The following is a 23,442-nucleotide window of genomic DNA, read 5'->3' as shown; positions in this document are numbered from 1 at the left end:
TAGGGACTGTTGAACTTTTGAGATTGATGTCTCTTATTTAGAAATTAATTTTCTGAAAAGGAAAACGTATTGATTCAAAAAATCATTGATTTTTCGTGGTTATCTTTTTATAAATGGTATGAAGTCCTAAGGTGGTATGTTTTTATTTCTAAAAATCCAATCTGGTATAACATTTCTGTTTAATTTTGACTCTAAATTGCAAAATATTGACTGGATATTGTCTCTGGCTGTTTGAAAATAGTAACTCTTTTCACGTGCTTTAATGCATCAATGAAGTATTAATTATAGACAAAAAATGGAGGGGTAGAGAGTTCAGAGCATACATCTGGCACTTGAAATCACTGCTTAATTTGGAGTCAGGTTATGAGCTAATAAATGTTTGTATGGTACTTTGTAGCTTTCATGTACTGTGGAAAGGTAAAATAATTGGAGTGGCTCTAGAAAGCTTTGTTCCCTGAGGTCCTAAGAAAAATCTCATTAAGATGTGCTGTGGCTTCAGATGATCACTCAGCAATGAATTATTAATCTTTGTTTTTAAAAAAGTTGACAATTAAACAACTATAATTATCTGGACCCTGGAGGACATGTATAATTTAGGTTATATTGATATTCTAGTCAACACTTAAATCACCAGCTGGCAGATGAAATAAACAACTTAAAGCTGTTAGAAATCTTTTTTTAAAAATATCCATTAGATAAAAATAGCTTCCCAAAAATAGCAATATGTTTACTGCTTGGCAGTGAATTGTTTTTATATCTTAGTTTATATAATTTATATAAAATATAATCCATGTAAACTAAACTGCAACTTTACGTAAAGTCGAACCTTTCATTTGGGATGGGATGGATACAAGATTTTTGCCCAAAACTCTTCTGAAGCTTATAAAATGATGTTGTTTGTCACTACTGCATAGTGATAATCGACAATCATCTCCTAGTTAAAGTGGCATAAGCGTCAAGTGGGTGGAAACATATGTGCTTATTGTATATTCATTAAAGTAACTACTCTCCTTTTTCCTTGCACTAGAAAATCCAACAAAGCTTACCATGCTACTTTTCATATTTTAATCAAACACAGCGATGCATATGAAGTACAGTTTGGGACACTGGTGTGGACGTGGCTTAAATATTAAGTCCTTGCAATAGGTTTCTGATCTTATTTAAAGCAGAACTTCATTGTTGAAAATAATGATTCTGAAAAGTCTAGTAAATACTATTCCTAGAATTTTAAAAACGTGTTTTTATGTAAGTACATAAGAATGAAGACTTAGAAACAAAGACAACTCTTTTCTATAATACATACATTTAATGCCAGTTTTTTTTTCTGTTTAGACCTGAAACAGTATTAAAAAATCAAGAAGTAGAATTTGGCAGAAATCGAGAGAGGCTTCAATTTTTCAAGGTATAAATGATTTGGGGGAAATTTTTTAATAGACGTTTATAAAATATTGAAAGGTACAATTTTTTGTATCTTTAGACCAGAAATTTTTAAATATTATCAGTAGAACCCTTTTTTACTTCAAATAAAATCTTAATCAGAAACCCTAGTATATAATAAAATATTAAAAACAGTGGCTCTAGTTCAGGTGAGCCTGCAGAGTCTTCTACTTGAGCCTTTCCCTTTTTCTATCCCTGAGAATCCTTGGAACGTAGTTGAAAGCTACTGTTTATCTGGACTGTTAGAACATTATTCTTTGACTTTGTTTGAATAATCTGCAAAATGAATATCATGTAGGTTTAGTATCTGCATATTTGCTTTTATGTATTGTAAACTTTGACCATAATGAAATTGGTAAAATATTTTCCATGTCAATATTTATATGTTAATTGTGAACCGAATTCAGATATATGCTAACAGTTGATTTCTTAAATTTGAATAAAATATAGTGGAGTTCAAGAGTTTTTAAGAATGTGGCTGTAATCCCTCCTGGAACCGGAATGGCTCATCAAGTAAACTTAGAGTATTTGTCGAGAGTGGTTTTTGAAGAGAAGGACCTCCTCTTCCCAGACAGTGTTGTTGGCACAGATTCTCATATAACCATGGTGAATGGTTTGGGGATTCTGGGGTGGGGTAAGTAAATGACTAAATACATTTAATTCTTTTGAGAGAGGATGTCAGGACCATTATAAAAGAATGTAAATAGCAGGGTCTTTATAGCCTATTTCACCTATAACAGTTAACAACAAAAATTAAATTCAAGTGTTTGTGGACAGTGTGGCGTAAGAGAGAATTTATGAAAAGAAATGTGCGCTGTGACCAGCACAGCACTACCATTTGTGGAGTGATTAGTGATGATGGTTGGTAAGATCCCCTGGAGAAAGGAATGGCAACCCACTCCAGTATCCTTGCCTAGAGAATTCCATGGCCAGAGGAGCCTCGTGGGCTACAGTCCAAGGGGCTGCAAAGAGCTGCACAGGACTGAGCGACAAACACTTCCACTTTTCTAATGATGATGATGTCTGTGAAGGCAGTGTGGTTACTCCTTTGTTTAAAGTCCTTCAAGTGGCTTTTTCTGGCCTTATTTATAAATCCAAATTTCTCCATGTTTTTTATAGGGTCCTGGCAACATGGTGCCCCTAGCCATTTACCCAAACACATCTTAAAGGCTTGTTGACTTCCCTGAGTAGGCTGTGCTCTCACACCTCATGGCTTTGTGCCAGCTGTCCCCTCTGTCAGAGCGCAGTTACTCTTTTACAGGGTTTTTAAATTGTTGACTTTGTGTTTTAAGGTTGACGGGGACTGGGTTCTATTCATATCTGTATCTTGAGCAAGGTACAGTACCTAGCATTGTAGATACTAAGTGTTTTCTGAGTTTAAAATAATGATAAAAGTAAAATTTTTTTAATCTTGTGAGTGAAGTCATTCTTTTGAGAGGACTTGAGTTTCATATCTACAGTGCTAGCATTATAGCAATTCTGTGTAAAGTACTGTGTTAAGACAAACTTGTGAGACACTAGAGATTTAGATATTGAAAAGATAACTTTAAATGCGCCATACTCATATACCTGTGTTTATTACATTAGGGGTTGGAGGCATTGAAACAGAAGCAGTTATGCTTGGCCTGCCAGTTTCCCTTACTTTACCAGAGGTGGTTGGATGTGAATTAACTGGTTCATCGAATCCTTTTGTTACATCCATAGATGTTGTTCTTGGCATTACAAAGGTAAGCTAAAATTTTACTAGCTGTATAACTCCATGGACCTGATTTTGTTTTGTAAGTAGAAGAGCCCCATGAAGCAGGTATTTCAGTTTATCACCTCATTCTCAGCACTCTGGTGGTGTTATTAGCTTTGTCATCGTAGTTGTCATCATAGTAATACTTCATACTGGTAAGTACAAAGCAGTTTGTTATGTCATTGTTCGCTTGAAGTGTTAACTCATTTATTCTTCGTTACAAGCCTATGAGATTGGCACTGTTACTAGCCTCATTTTAATTCTGAGACACAGTAAGTTTTCGTGACTTAACCAGAGGGTTGTAGGGTTGAATATTAAGTATAGAACAAGAATTCTAATCCAGGCAGTCAGGTTCTTCAGTCCATGCTCTTAACCATTATGCCTTACAGCCTCAGTAAATACTTGTTGCCTACCTGAATTTTAAAAAATCACACTTCGGAAATGTTTAATTGCATCTCCTTTAATATTTAATTGAATCATTTGTCTTCTGGAAACTATTACTGTATTAGCTGGCACTAAAAACTATGGGTAAAAGTGTGATAGTGTCAAATTTTTCTATTGACTTTTAACATTTTTATAAAGTCACTTTTCCGTACACCTGAAACTAACATTATAAATCGACTGTTTCAATATAAAAAGAAACTAAAATATAGAAACTTTTTCTCTGAACTTTAAAAATGTTGGCTGCATGCATTTAATGCATGTAGTCTAGGGTTTCCTAAAGACGATAATTTGTAACCCTCCACCCCAATTTCATTTTCACTAACTTTATTGTTATGATTGAGTCCCATTTCATTAAATGAGGGAACCTGGCAAATGTTTCAAATAGAATTCATATTTGGATCCCAGAGTCTCAGCATTTTTGGTTAGATTTCTGGGCTGAAGGCTTTTAGAATACTCCGCAGGGAAAGAAAATGGTATTTTCTTCTTCTCACCATTTAATATTGATCCTTCTTCCCTAATTAGAAAAAAAATTGACATCTTGCAGAAATGATTGATTCAGTGTATGGTAACAAAAGATCGAGAAGTTAAATTGAGAATTGAAGGATTATTCCTAAAGGAAAGGAATAGCCCATTATGTTTTTAGAAAAATCAATTCTTTTCCTTTTCATATCCTGAGAAGTAATGTTGCTTTTTAGATTCCTCTGGCTATATTTTTTCTTAACAGTGTTATACATTTACTTTAGACATTTTTGCTTATTGATAATGAAAGTTAAATCTATATGTGTGCATACCTTTTTGAGTGTTATGTCCCTTTTTTGAGGTCCTGTTCTAGTCATATCTTTATAGAATTGATCATTGTTTTTCAAAATGTATATTGTGGTACCTCATTAATTTGGTGAAAGCAGCATTTGACTTTGTATTTCTAATCTGTGTTGCTCTTATCATCAAAAATAAAACAGTGAAAATAAACATCTTTCTTTTAGGGTTGAGTTTCTGCATCCATAAAAAAGTTAGGATTAAATGATCCTTAGCACTTCTAAAATGTTAGAACTTGATATTATTCATAGATTGAATGTTGTTTCATACTTAGTCATTGTCCTGGGCGCACTCCCTATACCATTATGCAACCATTTTACAATTCAGAAAAGGTGGGTAGCTGTTTTGGTTACTTAGTAATAAGAAAAATAATTTTAGAAGGAATTAAGTTTGAAGCCACATGTTAAATTCTATCAAAATGAAATTTACCTATAATTAATGATGCTGTAAATACTTGGACCAGTATTTGGAATTTGAAGAATCTTTATAGCAGTATCTAATTTTTAAAATTTAAATACACAGTTTCATCAGTATATTAATATTTCACTAAATCTAAGATGCCTTCATTGGCTAGAAGAACTGTTGTTTTATGTGCTGCTAAGAAAGAAAAGAAGACTGCCAGTTAGCAGATACATAGTAGAGTCTATGGTATACCCTGATTTCAGAGACATTTTGAATTTTCAAGCGCTTTTTTTTAATCCTACTAGTAACTTTGGACCACTCTTCTATTGACTATTTGCCTTTAGCTGGAAAACCAGAGTGAGTTGATGTTTCATAAAAATAACAGAGGACCTCTTTCCTTAACTGTCACTAGTAATGGGTTAAAAATTAGATTTTATGGTTTTCAGAGAATCCATGCTAATTTTGTATGTGTTTCTATCTATCTCTTTATATAGCATCTCAGGCAAGTAGGAGTGGCTGGAAAGTTTGTTGAGTTTTTTGGAAGTGGAGTTTCACAATTATCTATAGTAGATCGAACTACAATAGCAAACATGTGTCCAGAATATGGTGCTACCCTCAGCTTTTTCCCTGTTGACAATGTGACGTTAAAACATTTAGAACATACAGGTAAGATGTAAGATCACTAGGAAATATTTTACAATAAATTACTACCTTGTACATGTTATTTAATGTTCATGATATGATCTTATTTTGAAATAGCAAGTTTGAAATAAACTGCGCCAGTTGTGCTTAAAGAGTGTTGCGTCCTCAAACTCTAGTCCACTGTGACTAGAGTCATTACAACAATTTAGAGAAATTATTCAAACTGCTGCTCTTTGCTTCACTTTTTCCACATGATAATGGATACCTCCACCCTGTTAGTGACCAGACGTTGCAGTTTAATGGAAGTCATGCTTTCCCACATTCACCGTGCTGTCTTCTACATCCAGGAAGAGAGGAGTCACAAGACAAGATTATATGAGAACCAGTGCTCTCTCTAAAGAATAAGCAGCACTTAATTTTGTGAAAAACAGCATAGGCTTACAGGTTCCAAATTCTAACTGTAGCCTAATTGACTGGGAACTTTCACCTCTTCTGTTGACCATTTAATATAGAAAATACGTACAAAACAAGAATGTGTTGGTTTTATAAGACTCCTGTTCTTTAAAAGTTAGTCTGTTTATTTTTAAGAGGTCATTACTAAACTGTTGATACTTATCTCTACTCATAAGTATATTGGGGAGATATGTTCTAGTATTCAGTTTGGGGGCAGATTGAATCAAATGGCAAAATGGATGACTGGTCATTTGAAACCTTGGAGGGAGTGGTCCTCATAGAATGCAGAGTTTTCTCTAAACTGTTCTTTGGGTTGTAGAATCGTTCAAGAGAGAAATGCCTCATTGTTCACATTAATATGAGTCAATGTAGTAATAACTATCACTGAGTAACAAATTGTCCTAAAACTAGTGGCTTAAAACAGCAATAATCATTTATTGCTGCATAGTTTCAGTGGGTTAGTAATTCAGACAGGGCACGGCCAGGATGGCTTGTCTCTGCTTCATGATGTCTGGAGCCTCAGCTGTTAGACTTAAAAAACCAGGGCCAGGAATCCTGAAGGCTTGTTCACTTGCATGTCTGGCAGTGAATGCTAGCCGTCAGCTGGGAACTTGGCCGGGACTGTCAGCCAGAACACCCACATGTGGTTTCTGCATGTAATCTGGGCTTTATCACATGGTGGCTTTTCAAGGGTTAGTAATCTGAGCGAGGAGGGTTGGGAGGGAGGAAGAGGGTGCCTTAGCCAGCTAAAAGTCACATTGCCTGCATTTAGGGAACGAACATATTTTCTGCCTCTGTCACATTGTAAGAGAACATATATCTTGGGATATAAATTGTTGTGGCAATAATTGGCAAATATAATCTACCACAGTTACTTTTCATCAGGCTTACGGATAACTACTAAAATGTTTAATTAGAAGCTTTTATTCTTAACATCTAATTTATTTTAATTTTTGGAAGATCTTGTTAAATCTCTCTGCTCTCTAAAACTATTCTTTCATTTACTATATTCTTTTATTTTGACTGGTACACTAATGTTGTTTGTTGTTTAGGCAAAGTAATGAATTTTATCTTTCATGGTGGATAGTAATTTATTATGTTCAATTTCATTACTGGGTTTTCTCTTGCAAACAGTGTTTTTGTGAGTATTATATAACTGGCGCAGTATTTTTTATCTTCTGTGGTGAATAGCTCTTTTTAAAAAATACTTATTTTTTTGGCTGTGGGGGGTTTTAGTTACAGCATGCAGGATCTTGAGTTGCAGTGTGCAGGATCTAGTTCCCTGACCAGGGATCAAACCTGGGCCCCCTGCATTGGGAGCACGGAGTTTTAGCTACTGGACCACCAAAGTGATTGAGTAACTTTTAAAAGGGGCTTCTGATATGTATTTTATAAAGTAGAGTTTTCATGAAGAGTAAAATTTTTGCTATTGTTATCAATTTGTAATATTATCAATATTGTAATATTATCAATTTGTAAAGAAATCTTTTCTCAGTGCTTAGTTATAAGTAACATTTGTTTCTTAGTCATCATTGAAATTCAACATCCTTATTCCCAAAGATTCAGAAATTCCTGACAGGATTTTTGTTGTTTTAATCGTCTTTTTAGGTTTTGACAAAGCCAAACTCAAGTCAATGGAAGCATACCTTAAAGCTGTGAAATTGTTTCGAAATGAGCAAGATAATTCAGGAGAACCTGAATATTCCCAGGTATCTACAAAATAACCCACCTAATAGTAGTTAAGACTGTAAATTCTAGAGCCTGTCCTCCTGGGTTTGAATCCCAGCTTTAAGACTTACCAGCTATACGACCCTGGGTACTTTTTTTAGCTTGTTTGCTTCAGTTTCCTCATCTCTGAAATATGAAGATAGTATCTATCTCATAGTATTTTTAAGAGGTTAAATGCAAATTCATTATAACAGTTTTAAGAACATAGTAAGTACTCAATAAATGATAACTATTATTAACTGTCTAAGAAGATAGTTATATGGCCTTTAATGTTAAAGATATCTTTATAGTCTAAGCAAATGATTCTCTGTTGAAAATTTCTATTGAGGTAGGTAGAATTTACTTGCAGTAAAGTTTTAATAAAATTCACTTTCTAAAAGTGTGTCAGGGATCTAAATCAGCTTGGTGTTATAATTGGTATGGTTAACTATTAAGCTCTTTCTTGTTGGGAAATCCATTGTCTCACTTAGCTTGTTTTTTCTTAATAAATAAATTTTTCTCTATCCAGCATTCAATATACCTATATATATTATGTGACTATATATATATAATATATTATTATATATAATATATATATTTATATTATATATATTATGTGACTATATATAATATATATATTATTATATATAATATATATTTATATATTATATATATTATGTGACTATATATATATAACAATAGTATATATATAGTCACATAATATATATAGGTATATTGAATGCTGGATAGACCCCATCAGAATTGAATTTGTGGGACAGTTGGGTAAATCTTTGAACTTCTTTGATTATTTTCTGGTCCCTTTCTGCCCTATTTATTGACTCTAGTGCTTTGTCCACATTTTTTTAAAAGAGACATAATTAAAGGAAAATTTTTGGTGGCATAGTGAAATGGGATAAATTTGCCTATTAAAAAACTTGAGCATATTATAAGAAATAGAATTAAAATTCATCAGGATGTTCATTTCAAGAGAAATTCACATACTAAAAACACAGATTAGGATCACCTGGTTCCGTGAAACAAAGGTGTAAAAAAAGCAGATGTTTCAGTTGTGATGAACCAGAATAAACAGGGCTATTAAATAATGAGGAAAGCCATAGTGAAGAGAAACTTAATTTGAATTTATTATACCAAATGAAATGTATGTTGGAAAATGGTAGAAATACTGGAAGATATTAAACAGAAACCTAGCTGGGAGGTGGGATTTTTATAAAATATGACTCTTTTTTTAAAAAACCAAGGAATAAAAACATGGTCTGCAGGGGCCTGGCTAGCTAGACACACTAGAACCAGGATTAGCAAACCCCTTTTTCTACTATACCCCCAGCACCCTCTGTAGACCAGAGTTAACATCATGCAAGCTGAGAACAGAAAAATGTTTACCAAGGCTACCCATGTTATCACAGAATAGGCAAAGGATGAATTTGGGGATCAGAAACAATAAAGTGACAGCTGGTGCAAGCATCTACTGTATCATAAGGCATCTGTGAAGACAGTGTTATCTTTGTGGGGGGAAAAACACTTGAGAAACAAAATTTTTATGTAGACCATACAGTTGGTGTTGCGGTAGTTTGCATACTGGTCTACTAGTCTTTTAGCAAATTTTTATATATTTCATAAATTAGGTTTTAATGTATTTATTTCTTGGGAGTGTATGTCATCATTAAAACAGATTACATTAAAACAAATATGAATATACTTGTTCTGCTTCAGAAAGCAGTACTCAAGTTGGAATCTGTACTTATGAATTCTAATTCCTTTTCTCCTCTCTTATTTCCTAGGTGATCCAGATTAATCTGAATTCAATAGTTCCATCTGTCAGTGGTCCAAAGAGACCTCAGGATAGAGTTGCTTTGACAGATATGAAAAGTGATTTCCAAGCTTGCTTAAATGAAAAGGTAGATTACCTTATTTGTAGTACACTTTGTGCTAAGTAGTCAGGAATTAGCAGGATGATCTATGAACTCAATCTACTGCTATATTTTTATATATTATGGCACACACTAGCAGCTCACTCTTCCTCTGTCCAAAATGTAAGTCAGACATCTCATGAGGTTGTTCCCAGATTTCACTTTAGGACCAGAGGCTGATTGGGTATATTTAAATAAAAATTTCAATTAATTAAAAACTGAGTTTCTTAGTCACTAGAGCCTCTTGTTAAGTTGAATAGCTTCATGTAGCTATGGCTCTTGTATAGGACATTCAAATAACAATTGAGTATATCAGCACAGAAAGTTCCATCGGGCAGCAGTGCTCTAGACTTTCTGTGATTTCCCAGACTAGGAAAAAACTACTATTTTGTTGTGACGACTGTCTTAAGTCTAGTAAAATAACTGAATACCAGGTGACCTCTGACTTTTTGGGTTTGTACTTTCTGTCTTAAGAATCACGGCTTTAATCTTGTCACTTTCTCTATTCTGAGAACTAATAGTTGGTTTTATTTTCAGAGCCTCTTGTAATTTCTTGATTTTCTTCCTTTTTTTGTGGAAAATATTCAACTTTACAGGAGTAAAATAGTGTAATGAATTCCCATGTACCTCCCTTAAACAATTACTATCTTGCCTTATCTGTTCTACACACCTGTAGACATCAGGATCTTTTGAAGCAAATCTTCAAGGCCATTTTCAACAAAGAAAAAATGTTTACCATCTTTTGAGAATTCCTGTTAATTAGGAATGAATAAAGAACAGCAAAGCCAAATAAAATCTGGGCCCTGAGTAGTTGGCTGGACTCACTCAGTAGATAAAAGCTTAGGAATACCACCAGACTCCTGTCATGATTATTCAAATTAATGCTTCAACTGGATTATAACTGCTGAAAGTCATGGACCTTCAGCATCACTCCCAAATAGTCAAAACTTATCAGATGGCAAGGATCTGCTGTATTTTCTACCCCTCTTTTTTTTCTATACATATCAAGAATATTTAGTTTATATTTATGTGCAAATTTGTGTAGGTTGGATTTAAAGGCTTCCAAATTGCAGCTGAAAAGCAAAATGATATCGTCTCTATTCATTATGAAGGAAGTGAATATAAGCTGTCTCATGGATCTGTGGTCATTGCCGCCGTTATCAGTTGTACCAATAATTGCAATCCATCTGTCATGCTTGCTGCAGGTAGGTTGTGGTATATATCCATACAGTTTTCTGTTTCGTTCACATTCTGTTTTGTAGATTAGTATAAAGTATAGGTGTCTTGATTTTGTTTTCTTGAAGATGCTTTTCTTTTTTTTTTAATTTTTATCTATTTTTTTGGCTGTGCTGGGTCTTCACTGCTGCATGTAGACTTTCTCTAGTTGCAGTGAGCAGGAGCTACTCTAATTTCAGTGCTCAGGCTTCTCATTGCGGTGGTGTCTCTTGTGGAGCATGGCCTCTAGCGCGCAGGCTGAGTAGTTGTGGTGTACAGGCTTAGTTGCCCTGCAGCATGTGGTATCTTCCAGGACCAGGGATCAGCCCCGTGTCTTCTGCATTGGCAGCTGGATTCTTAACCACTGGACCACCAGGGAAGTCCTCTATGTTTGATTTTGAGAGCCTTTCTGAGGTTTTAATTAGGTCTAAAGAAGCCTGAGACTGATTTATGTTATTAATTTTATTTTTATTACAAAGACGGTAAATTTTCAAAATTGTAACTTATGTATCTGAGTTTTAGGTTGTATCTGCTTTTTCTATCAAATCTCTTGATAATCTACTAGACATTTACCATAGCAGTGTGCTAGATCCCACTGAGATATAAAGGAAGTAAAAGATTATTGTCAAGGAATATAAAGTCAACTATGTGCATAGAACAGTTCACTAATTTTATAAAATCAAGTATAATAAATGTTAAATTGCCATTTCTTCATTATGATTATAGCATTTAAAATGGTTCATTTAATGGTATGTATTATATGTGTACATGATATTATTATATATCCTTCCATTTGTGTGCATGATGCCTTGATATCCAACTGTATCTTAAATATAGCATAAAGGCACTAGTATATCTACCACAACTTTTGTTTAAATGAAATCAGTAGAATAAGTGGACAGGATAATGACAGTAATTTTATGAATTTCAGACTTTCACCCTAACCTATATTGGAGGTTACCTGTAAAATGAACCCTTTCTTACTTCCTACTTTAATATGAGGGAAAGAGGGAGAGAAACTTTGCCATAATAAATTATTGTTTATTTACTGTTGCAGGTCTTTTGGCTAAAAAAGCTGTTGAAGCTGGTCTACAGGTTAAACCTTACATAAGAACAAGTTTATCTCCAGGCAGTGGAATGGTTACCCATTACCTCAGTTCAAGTGGAGTATTACCATATCTTAGTAAGCTTGGGTAAGTGATGGTTACCACTTTTTAATATTAGTATTCAGCAGTGATTGAAGCTACTTGTTAGGGCCTTTTATATGCAAAAAGAAGATAGGAAAAAACACTTAGGGTTCTACTTGTTCCCTTGCCATTGCCCAAAAATCCTTGAGGCCGTATCACTCAGCAGTCATTTACTGAGCGTATTTAGTCAACAAGGCAGTGTGTTGGCTGCCAAGAAGTAGATGTGATCTCTAGTTTAAGGATGGAAGCACTAGACAGACAAGAAAAGCCAGGTAACAATGGTGACAAGTAACAGTGACAGACAGGATAAGGGATGGTAACAGTACTGCATAATTTCTGTGAGTCATGTAGATCAGTTTTCAGAACTGAGTGAAATCTTATAGGTTGCATTATTAATGAGTAAGTTGTCTTAATTGTGGTTTTGTGAGATTATTTGATCCATTAAGCACAGGTTAAGTTATCCCTGAACGCTGGAGAAAATAACTTTTCCTATATTTCTCAAGCACTTCAAAAAAATAATTGATGCTAGCAGTGTTTTCACTGTGTATCATGGAACATATTGTCTTACATAAATCAATTCTTTTGCAAAACTGATAGGTTTTAGGTTTTTTTTCTTTGTTTAGAAGAGTCAGTTCAGTTCAGTTCAGTCACTTAGTCGTGTCCGACTCTGCAACCCCATGAATCGCAGCACGCCAGGCCTCCCTGTCCATCACCAACTTCCGGAGTTTACTCAAACTCATGTCCATCGAGTCGGTGATGCCATCCAACCATCTCATCCTCTGTCATCCCCTTCTCCTCCTGCCCCCAATCCCTCCCAGCATCAGGGTCTTTTCCAATGAGTCAACTCTTCGCATGAGGTGGCCAAGGTATTGGAGTTTCAGCTTCAGCATCAGTCCTTCCAATGAATACCCAGGACTGATCTCCTTTAGGATGGACTGGTTGGATCTCCTTACAGTCCAAGGGACTCTCAAGAGTCTTCTCCAAAACCACAGTTCAAAAGCATCAATTTTTCAGCACTCAAGTAGCTGGAAGTAATTTTGAGGATTATACCTACAGTTTTTCAGCTACCGGTGCAAACGTAATTGCAGTTTTTGCATTGTTGAAATTTGCTATTCAATATTGGAATACATTCTTAAATAAAGATGGTTATATTATACATCATTTAATGCTCATTTCTTCATTTTTTTTCTAATGAAAAAAAATTATTACTTGCTGTTTATTTTGGACTGTGGAAATGATGTTAGACAAAAAACAAATTCAAACGATTTTCTTACTTAAAATGGATTATAGAGCAGTGGAGACAACTTACAATATCAACAGTGCATTTGGCCCAGTAAGTGCTAATGAACATACACTGCAGTTATGGTTCAAGAAGTTTTGTGAAGGAGACGAGAGCCTTGAAGATGAGGAACGTAGTGGCTGGCCATCGGAAGTTGACAGTGACCAACTGAGTGCAAGTCATCGGAGCTGATCCTCTTACAGCTACATGAGAAGTTGCCAAAAAAAATCATCGTCGACCATTCTACAGTCATTCAGCATTTTAAGCAAATTGGAAAGGTGAGAAAGCTAGGCCAAGTGGGTACCTCATGAGCTGACTGCAAATCAAAAAAATTCATCTTCTCTTATTCTACACCACAGCAAGCCATTTCTCGATAGGATTATGACATGTGACAAAAAGTGGATTTTATACAGTAGCCAGTGACACCCAGCTCAGTGGTTGGACCAAGAAGAAGCTCCAAAGCACTTCCCAAAGCCAGACTTGCACCGAAAAAAAAAGATCATGGTCACTAGCGGTTTGCTGCCCATCTGATCCACTACTCTTTGCTGTATCTTGGTGAAACCATTACAACAGAGAAGTATGCTCAGCAAACCAGTAAGATATACTGAAAACTGCAACGCGTGCAACTGGCATTGGTCAGCAGAAAGGGCCCAGTTCTCCACAACAACATCCTGCCACATGCTTCAAAAGTTGAGCCAGTAGGGCTGTGAAGTTTTCCTCATCAGCCATATTCACCTGACTTCTCGCCAACTGACTGCCACTTCTTCAAGCATCTTGACAACTTTTAACAGGGAAAATGTTTCCACAACCAGCAGGATGCAGAAAATGCTTTGCAAGAGTTCGTCAAATCCTGAAACATGGATTTTTACACTGCAGGAATGAACCAACTTATTTCTCATAGGCAAAAATGTGTTGGTATAATTGTTCCTATTTTGATTTTAATAAAGATGTGTTTAAGCCTCGTTGTAATGATTTAAAATGCAAAGTCTGAAACCTCAGTTACTTTTGCACCAGCCTAATATCATCTTGGTATTTTTGTCAGGGACTTTTCCTTGGGTTTAGTTGGTTGAGAATTAAAAGATTGCTCCTATCAGAGTACCCAATTACAGTGCCTCTTTGGGTCCCTGAATCAAATTTTTGCAGCCAGGTTCTCTTGATATTTGACAGTTAAACCTCTTTGTAGGGAAGTATAATATCCATTTTTTGAATGGTCACGTTATATTCCTAGCAGGTAATATTTGAGGAATTTTCTTGTGTAGTGTGATAAGTTCTGTATCAGATTTAATTAACCAAGTCTAACTAGGGCGAGTCCTAAATATCAGAGCTCTTCAGAAGTTTGCATTCAGTACAGATAGCATGACTGAGAGTCTGATTTGATTATTCAGGAGGTGTGAAATGAACATGTTGATGAAGGTTCATGTGTTGTTAATATTCTCTCCAACAATCTTATTAAAGTGATGGAAATGAAAGATAAGACTGGTCCTTTCTTTACCAGAAAATGTTGTGATTTTTCTACCCAATCACATTTTATTTTTTGAAATGCAGATTTGAAATCATTGGCTATGGATGTTCAACATGTGTGGGAAATACAGCACCCTTATCAGAAGCAGTTTTAAATGCAGTAAAACAGGTAAACTATGTGGATCACTAGGATATCCAAATGGTTTTCCTTAACTATATTTCACTATTATCACATATACATATAGATGTATTTATATTTCTATAGTCCTTGCATCGCTTGAGAAAAGTAACCTATCAATCATAAAATGATTCTTTGAAATCATTTTTAGATCCTTGAAATAATTCCTTCTAGTTTATTTACAGGCTTGATAGTTCTGTGCCTAATAATTAGAAATATACTTTTGGTTATCTTGCCCTTAGAAGTATAATATTTTGCAATTGCTTATATGTGAGTATCTAGATTTGTACCATCTCTTGAATATTTGTGGTTTTTGTTTCCTTTTTTTTAGGGTGATTTGGTTACTTGTGGGGTTTTATCTGGAAATAAAAATTTTGAAGGTCGTCTTTGTGATTGTGTTCGTGCCAATTATCTTGCCTCTCCACCCTTAGTGGTAGCTTATGCCATAGCAGGCACAGTGAATATAGACTTCCAGACAGAGCCTTTAGGTATGTTTTCCTTTGTATGTATCCATATATACCCTGCACATGCTTTTTTCCCCAAAAGTTATATTTTTGAAGTGTTTCCAAGACCATTCATTCTTTGAACTATTTCAAGAAATCTTATCACAGTGCATGCATTATTAATTTTTGATTCATATGAAGAATATAAAATGTACAAGTGATGAGGTTTTTTTAGCTACTTATACCTGAAGCACTCTGTTGAATAATATACTTGGTTTCTATATGTCTGAAAAGATGTGAACATTTTGATGTAATTACTTTTTATACTGAATTTCACGTTAAAAATTATTAACCAGGTACTGACCCTACTGGCAAGAACATTTACCTGCATGATATTTGGCCTAGTCGAGAAGAAGTTCATCAGATAGAGGAAGAACATGTTGTATTATCCATGTTTAAAGCATTAAAAGAGAAGATAGAGGTAAGACTCACTTGTTTCTTAGTTTAGTGAAGTGGCAGTGTGTGTTTATTTTATGCATCTTTCTGAATAGGATCAAAATTAAAATTACATTATTTTGAATACACAGTTTTTAATGAGTGATGGTGATTTTATATCTGAAATCTAATCTAAGAGACTTAAAGAATATCAGAATTGATTTTATTTACTTACTAGAAATATATAACAAGCATTTATATTTGGCATCCTGAACATGGACACACTTCATAGAAATTGTTTATTGTTCCCATTCACATGATTTAAAATTCAAAAGAAATAAGAGCAGGCAGTGAAATCTCCCTCCCACCCATTCCTTAGCCATCTACGTTACCTCCTCAAAGGCAGCAAGTTTATGTCAGTTTCTTAAGCGTTGTTTCAGAGATGTTTTGTGCATCTACAAGCAAATATATGTGTTCATACTTTTTAAAAAGAATATAAATATGAGAGCAAAAATGATATTTAGTCAGTTAACAAATATTTATTGAGCCCCTACTATGTGCCAGGCACTCTTCTAGCCATTTGGAATATATCAGTGAAGGAAACACAAAGTTCTGAAGGGAAGAGGCAGATAGTAAACTGTAGACAGAATAATTAGGTAAATTATACAGTATGTTAAAAAGTAATCAGTGCTGTAGAAAAATAAAGAACAAGTAAAGAGAACCAATTGTGTAAAATTCAGGAGTAGATTGCAGTTTTATATAGGATAGTTGAAAACATGGTATTGGAGCAAAGTTTTTAAGAGGTAAACAAGTTAGTCATATATCTAGACAAAGAACTGGCCTGAGCAGGTAGAGAGAGGGAGCAGTGTAGATGGTAAAAGGCCTCAGGGAGGGACCGGTAGTGAAGGCAGTGTGACTGGAACATAGGAAATAGGAAAGATGGAGATAGGAAATGATGTCCAGATTACATAGGGAATTGTAGGCCATTATTAAAATTTAGTCTTTTACTCTGATTGAAGAGAGATGGGGAGCTATTGGGAAGTGTGGAACGGGTGTGTCATAATCAAAAAAGGTTGCTCTGTCTTGAAATTGAAGATATCTTGGGGCAAGAGGGTTGGGTGATGAGAAGGATAGAGTCAGGAGAACCTATTGTATGTAGTAGTCCAAAATATAAAATGGTAATAGCATGGAACATTTGGGGTGCCAAATGGAGGTGGTGATTGGTGAAGTTTTGAATATAGTTTGAAGGCAGGACTAATAATACAGTGATATAGGACAAATATTTTGAAAAAACCAAGTTTTTCTCCATGATAATATTCTTAAAGATTGAAAGTATACCCCCAAAACACACTTAATCTCTTTAGCAACATGTTTAGATCTTTCTAAATTCTTTGGCTTTTCTGGAGTTCTGTGAAGTCTTTCACATTCACTTTGTATTGAAATTTATTTCTTTGGGTGTTCCTGAAAATCTGGTTTGCTGGCATTTGATGAGCAGATTTTATCCTTTCTGACCAAAGATGTCATAATTTTGTAGAATGCACCATCTTGGCTTTCTTTCCAAATGGATGAGGCCTGTTTTCTTTTTTTTTGTTCTAGCTTAAGTACTGTTTCAGTTTTCTTGATCGTTTTCATAGCCTTCTTTTTCTGACTCCATTTTATCTTTTGGTTTATCAATGAAAACCATATTCACAGATGGGAAATAAGCGGTGGAATTCTTTAGAAGCACCAGATTCAGTTTTGTTTCCATGGGATTTAAAATCTACTTATATCAGATGTCCTTCATTTTTTGATAAGCTTGTAAGTACTGCTTTACTATTTAATCACTAAAAAATTGTTAGGAAGTTGAAAAAAACCTCATGAAGAACTAAACACCTTCAACATTTTTTTACCTTTTAGACCAAAGAGCCAGTTGCACTCCAGCCTATTGAAAATGCCCATGTCTTATTATACCTGGGAGACTCTATCACGACAGATCATATATCACCTGCTGGAAGCATCGCTAGGAGTAGTGCTGCTGCTAAGTATTTGACAAACAGAGGGTATGTGTATATGTTTATAGACTGTTTTTATCTTTCTTATTAATTAAGAGACTTTTACTGGTCATGTTCCTTTATCCAGAATTTACAAATTATATGCTGTCATGGGTGTCTGATTGTCAGTGTATTTGACCTAAGCAATAACTGGGATACCTGTTGTACTTGCTTTTGCTTGTAACTTTAAAAAATTGAAATTCCTGTCTTAAGTTGAGCCCTTGTCCTCAAGTAAACAAATGATTGGAAACAAGATTTTTCTTTTTCAGTGCTACTTTGTTGAAAAGTCTAATTGGTTTCACCTACCAAATAAAGCCTGGTGGTTCCAACCATCTTCCATTGTTGGACTGCACAGTTTAAAATATACATGCATAGGCTAGGCTTGATCTTCTTGAGCTGAAAAATTTCACAAGAATAATAAATGTGAATGTAAAAATCATTTACATAGGATATATAAATTCAAAACTAGAAAGATTTTGTTTCATTGCTCCATGGTTAATAACATAAGAGTTGTTCCCTCTTCAAAGAATTGTTTTGACACCAGAGATAAAATTTTGCTAAAGGTAGAACTTGTGGTACCACTGCCTGACTAGCTTTTTGATGCTTGAGCTATGCATACGACAGTTTTCATTGAAAATATCTTATAAAAATCAGTGCTACATATGACAGCTTGGTTTGACGTGTAATACTGCATAGTTCTTATTATAATCTCATTAGTCCTGTTGTGAAATCTGTGTTTGAATTTCTAGTTAATTGTAGTTTGGTGTGAATTAAAATACTTTTTGGTAGAAATTGCTAATAGCAACTCTGGTGTGATTTAGTGAAGACAAATCAGATTGTTTTACATACAGTTTTTATGTGGTGAGAAATAAAAGTTTTCTTTCGCCCAAATATTTTTTAATAGGTTGTAATTTCCATCTTGGTCATAATTGTGATACAGATTCCATCTCCTCCTACCCCCCCAAAAAAGTCACTACTTCTCTCAAATACAAAATTTTTATATTTTTTTAAATTTCTGATATGGATTTCTTAGCATTGCTAATACAGTAGTCATCAGTTTGAATTTTTATTTTTAAAGACACTCAAATAGCATTGAAACAAGTATACTATTAAGTGTGAAACAGATCGCCAGCCCAGGTTGGATGCATGAGACAAGTGCTCAGGGCTGGTGCACTGGGAAGACCCTGAGGGGTGGGGTGGGGAGGGAGGCGGGAGGAGGGATCGGGATGCGGAACACATGTAAATCCATGGCTGATTCATGTCAATGTATGGCAAAAACCACTACAATATTGTAAAGTAATTAGCCTCCAACTAATAAAAATAGATGAAAAAAAAAAACAAAACAAAAAAAATAAAGACACTCAAACCACCCCCCCCATCACCAATGTTTAAATGCACATCCTGAGGTAAGATGTTTAAATTAGAAGGACAGTTGTTGTCTTAGCATAAAAGAGCAAATTAAAGATAGAGCGATGTTGCTTGTTGGTTGTTGAGATGCTTATGCCTAGTTTTCTCTTGTCCTTAAAAGTTCATTATATAGTGACCAATCCAGTAGCAAAGAACATCCACAGCACACAGATCATGCTGTCTAAATACCAATTCTTAGTACAAGCAACCAGTTCTTCTTGGAGAAATGGTTGATTCCAGATTTGGCAACTGGAAAGTACAAGATGATTCTGTGTCTTAAACCAAGAAAGAGCAAGAACTGTCAGAAACTACCAGGCTTTCTGTCAAAAGGTCTCAGGACCCAACTTGAAATCTGTCACTGCTCAAAGATGGGACATGTTGAACATCAATAAAGAATAACTGGAGTGGATTGACACATAATGAATATGTTTAAATCCATGAGTTCATAATGATACTAGAAGAAAAAAATTAAAAACACCCAAGTTACCTTTAGAAGATGATGAGGAGCCATCTCATTATTTAACAATAAAGGCTTTTCTGTATGGAATGTATTTCAATATAACCAAATCATTGATGAAGGAAAGTTTGTCTTTATAGAGGTTTTCCAGCTTAGAAAATGAAGAAATAATAGAAGTACAACATCATCATTTTGCATTCCCTAATGCAGTCTAGATGATGATGGTCAATCTCTGGTAGCATTTCAGAAAGAGAAGTGGGTATCCTGGAAGTAAGACCTATAAAGCATCATTGCAAAAATAAAAACCCTGACTCTTAGCAGGTCACTAGATTTGACATCTGGTTAACAAGAAATACAGGAGGGAAAACAACATATGAAATGACAGTGTGGCGATGTAGTCAGTGCAGTCTAGATACAGGAAACTGTACTACAAATGACCTCATTTCTTTAGATAAAGTATATTAGGGGACAAAGAGGGAGAAGGAACATACAGATTATAAAAAAGACTTGAGAAAGCTGAATGAATTTATAAAACATCTGAATCTGATTTGAGCAAACCAACAGCTAAAGAGGGAGATTTGAATATTTACTGACTAGCTGATACTAAGAAGTTTGGAGGTTTTGTTTATTTGTATCAAGGTAGTATTTTTAAGTCCATATCTTTCAGAGAAACAAACTGAAACATGTCCAGTTAAAATGTGATATCTTGAGTTTTCTTCAAAACAGTCTTAATAGAGGATGACTATAGAAGAAACAAAGAGATTCCATGGACTAATTACTGTAGTTTAGTAATAGGGTCCTAGGCATTCTGTTTTCTTTACTTGTGTCCAAACTTGAAATTTTTCATAATAAAAAAGTGATTTTTTAAAATGTTTTACAGTTAAATAATGTGATTATTTTCCACCTGAAATAAAAACTGACTTTCTTGCAGCCTTACCCCTCGTGAATTCAACTCTTATGGAGCCCGAAGAGGTAATGATGCTGTAATGACAAGAGGCACTTTTGCAAATATCAAGCTTTTTAATAAGTTTATTGGAAAACCAGCTCCCAAAACAATTCATTTTCCATCAGGACAGACGGTAAGGATGTACAGAGTGTTTAAGCAGTTGCTAACTAGTTTAAAATTTGTATTAAAATTTTTATGTTTTTTTTTAATCTACAGCTGGATGTATTTGAGGCTGCAGAGCTGTACCAGAAAGAAGGTATCCCACTGATTATTTTAGCAGGAAAGAAATATGGTTCAGGAAACTCAAGAGATTGGGCTGCCAAAGGACCATACTTGCTGGTATTGCTTCTTAAATTTTATCTTTAAGTTCAAAGAGTTTTAAATATTCCTTTTTGTCAGTAACATTCTATCAATGTGTATTTTGTTTATTTAGACTTTTTATGTCTACTTGGATCTCATATATAGGTTTTTTTTTTTTTAGGTGATCTTACATACATTGTACTAGTTGCTTTAAAATTTTTTTTAGATTTTATTTATGTGTTTTATTATTTATTTTTAGCTGCACTGGATCTTAGTTGTTGTGCATGGTTTTTCGCTAGTTGTGGCAGATGGGGGGTACTCGAGTTGCTGTGTGTGGGCTTCTCATTGCTGTAGCCTTTCTTTTTGCAGAGCACAGACTCTGGGGCTTCAGTAGTTGCAGCATGAGGACCCGAGTGCGTAGGCTCAGCACTTGTGGTGCACAGGCTTAATTGCCCCCTGGGATGTGGAATCTTCCCAGACCAAGAATTGAACCCGTGTCCCCTGCATTAGCAGGTGGATTCTTAACCACTGAGCCACCAGGGAAGTCCCTAGTTGCATTTTAGTACTCTGAATTTGATTAAAACTACATCAGTATTATTTGTGAAAATAAATATAGTAGAGGGAAAGGAGATTCTGTCTCAATTTACTGCTTTATTATAATAATTATTTACACTCATTGGTAGTTTTACTTGCCCCTTTTTCATTTAATTTTCTCTGATTTGCTCTATGAAGGCTTAACAGACTTAAGAGATAGTGGGCCAAGATTTACTTTTGTTTTCAAATAGAAGATGATGGTCCCTAGCTATCTGCTAAAAGACATCTCTCTTGAGACCATTTCTTTGTTGAAGAGCAAATAGGGGATCTGCTGGAGAGAACAGTCATGTGATATGTGCTTTCTGCCATTTCTTATCATACTGTGTTTCTCTTTACAATTGTATTTGTGAAAAAGGCTGTTCACGATACAGCCTTCATAGCTATCATAATCATACAAATGTCATTTGTTTTTAATCTTTAACCTCCCCCTCCTTAAAATGTAGATACTATTAAATTATAAGTTCTCTTTCTGAAGTTTTTTAGCCTCCTCCCCCTTTTTTTTTTTAATATTTCAGACTTTCCTCATATAGTTGTTGATCCTTGGCTATCTATTCAGTTAGATGTTTAAAAAAATGATTACAAGCTGGGATTGTGGGCTGGGTTTTGTTAGTCAGCCTTACTAATAGTAAGCTACCTTTTTCATTGAGAGAGCCCTGTATATGAGTATCTGTAAATGTTTTCTCTTGAGGCCGTGCAGTTTCTTCATGGAAGGAGACCCACTGAAGAAACAGACTTAATCCTGCCCCGTGTCTGATAATACTCTCACCTGGCCTTCCTGCGAGCCTAGTGTTCCTCCTTAGTCGAGAGTATCCCTCCTCTGCAGGGTGATACACTCTCAAGGGGTGAAACAAAATCTTACTCTTTGTATGTGTAAAGGACACAGACATATATATATACACATAAACGGATTAAATTTTGGGAGGTGGGCAATTAGGAGAAAGATGTGTTTAGAAGGGAAATGTCTTTTTTTTTTTAAAAAAAAAAGGCTCCTTAGGAGGATAATAATGGGAAAAAGTAGAGAAACACAAGTCGTCAGCTTATTTTCTCCAAAGAATAGCCTCCACTCTTTCTGAGTGGGGACTGAGCTGGAGATCTTACTTCTTTTTATAGACTTCTCACTAGTATCCCAGTATTCTGAGAACCTTGTGCCTCTCAAGTCCTTTCTAGGTTCTTTGTTGCAGAGTGACTCAAATCTTTGATTGGCTATCACTCTAATTTCAGTTAGTCTGTAGTTTCAACATTCTCTGCTAAGTCAGTCACCTATCTCTGTTTTCTAAATATTTACAGAATTTCCACATCCTGTTCTCTTCGTTCCTGTGGGCTTATACTTCTTTATGCCCTTATTTTAGTGGCAGTTTAAGAGGCAGTGTTGATAAACACATATGTTAGATCTACCATAATTAAACAGAAATCTTCTTGAGCCCTTTTTGAATTTTAAGCAACTGCCCCCGGTTATACAGAACATTTAGTATGTAGTAGGCACTGGCAGTACTTAATCCTGGAGTGGCAGAGGGGCCGTTAGAAGGAGTTAAGGAGCTACTTAGAGATACAGGAAAATAATCTGTAAAAGGTTTTTTTAAATACTTTGATATAACATTGACCTTTATATGGGGTAATGGGTTTGAAGTTTTTACAGAAAAGCCAAAAGTGGAGTTTTTTCCCCTTTAAAATTGTCTAGTAAAGCAATTTTCAGAGATGAATGAAGGAAATAAAATGCATGTTTGTTACAGGGTGTGAAAGCTGTTTTGGCTGAAAGTTATGAAAAAATTCACAAAGATCATTTGATTGGAATTGGCATAGCTCCACTTCAGTTCCTTCCAGGAGAAAGTGCAGATTCCTTGGGCCTCTCTGGCAGAGAAACATTTTCTTTAACATTTCCTGAAGAACTGTCTCCTGGAGTTATATTAAATATAAAGGTATACCTAAATTTCTCAAATATATGA

At 35.0% G+C, this 23,442-nt stretch overlaps 1 protein-coding gene across 1 annotated transcript in view; it reads left to right on the top strand.

The window, feature by feature from the left end:
- The window catches only part of IREB2 (iron responsive element binding protein 2), a 48,899-nt gene that overhangs the window by 21,687 nt on the left and 3,770 nt on the right, over positions 1-23,442 (top strand). The window contains exons 6-21 of the mRNA XM_020883868.2: positions 1,333-1,402; positions 1,888-2,071; positions 3,025-3,164; positions 5,332-5,503; positions 7,541-7,641; positions 9,439-9,555; positions 10,613-10,772; positions 11,840-11,975; positions 14,794-14,878; positions 15,219-15,375; positions 15,687-15,811; positions 17,458-17,562; positions 17,662-17,804; positions 20,591-20,738; positions 20,822-20,944; positions 23,230-23,415. Of these exons, the coding sequence (XP_020739527.2) occupies positions 1,333-1,402; positions 1,888-2,071; positions 3,025-3,164; positions 5,332-5,503; positions 7,541-7,641; positions 9,439-9,555; positions 10,613-10,772; positions 11,840-11,975; positions 14,794-14,878; positions 15,219-15,375; positions 15,687-15,811; positions 17,458-17,562; positions 17,662-17,804; positions 20,591-20,738; positions 20,822-20,944; positions 23,230-23,415 (2,152 nt within the window). The remainder of the gene's footprint in view (positions 1-1,332; positions 1,403-1,887; positions 2,072-3,024; positions 3,165-5,331; positions 5,504-7,540; positions 7,642-9,438; positions 9,556-10,612; positions 10,773-11,839; positions 11,976-14,793; positions 14,879-15,218; positions 15,376-15,686; positions 15,812-17,457; positions 17,563-17,661; positions 17,805-20,590; positions 20,739-20,821; positions 20,945-23,229; positions 23,416-23,442) is intronic.

The sequence above is a fragment of the Odocoileus virginianus genome, chromosome 16 (assembly GCF_023699985.2).
Source record: "Odocoileus virginianus isolate 20LAN1187 ecotype Illinois chromosome 16, Ovbor_1.2, whole genome shotgun sequence".
NCBI lineage: Eukaryota > Metazoa > Chordata > Mammalia > Artiodactyla > Cervidae > Odocoileus > Odocoileus virginianus.
Note: the sequence above shows the minus strand (reverse complement) of the source record. Positions and strands in the feature narration are given on the sequence as shown.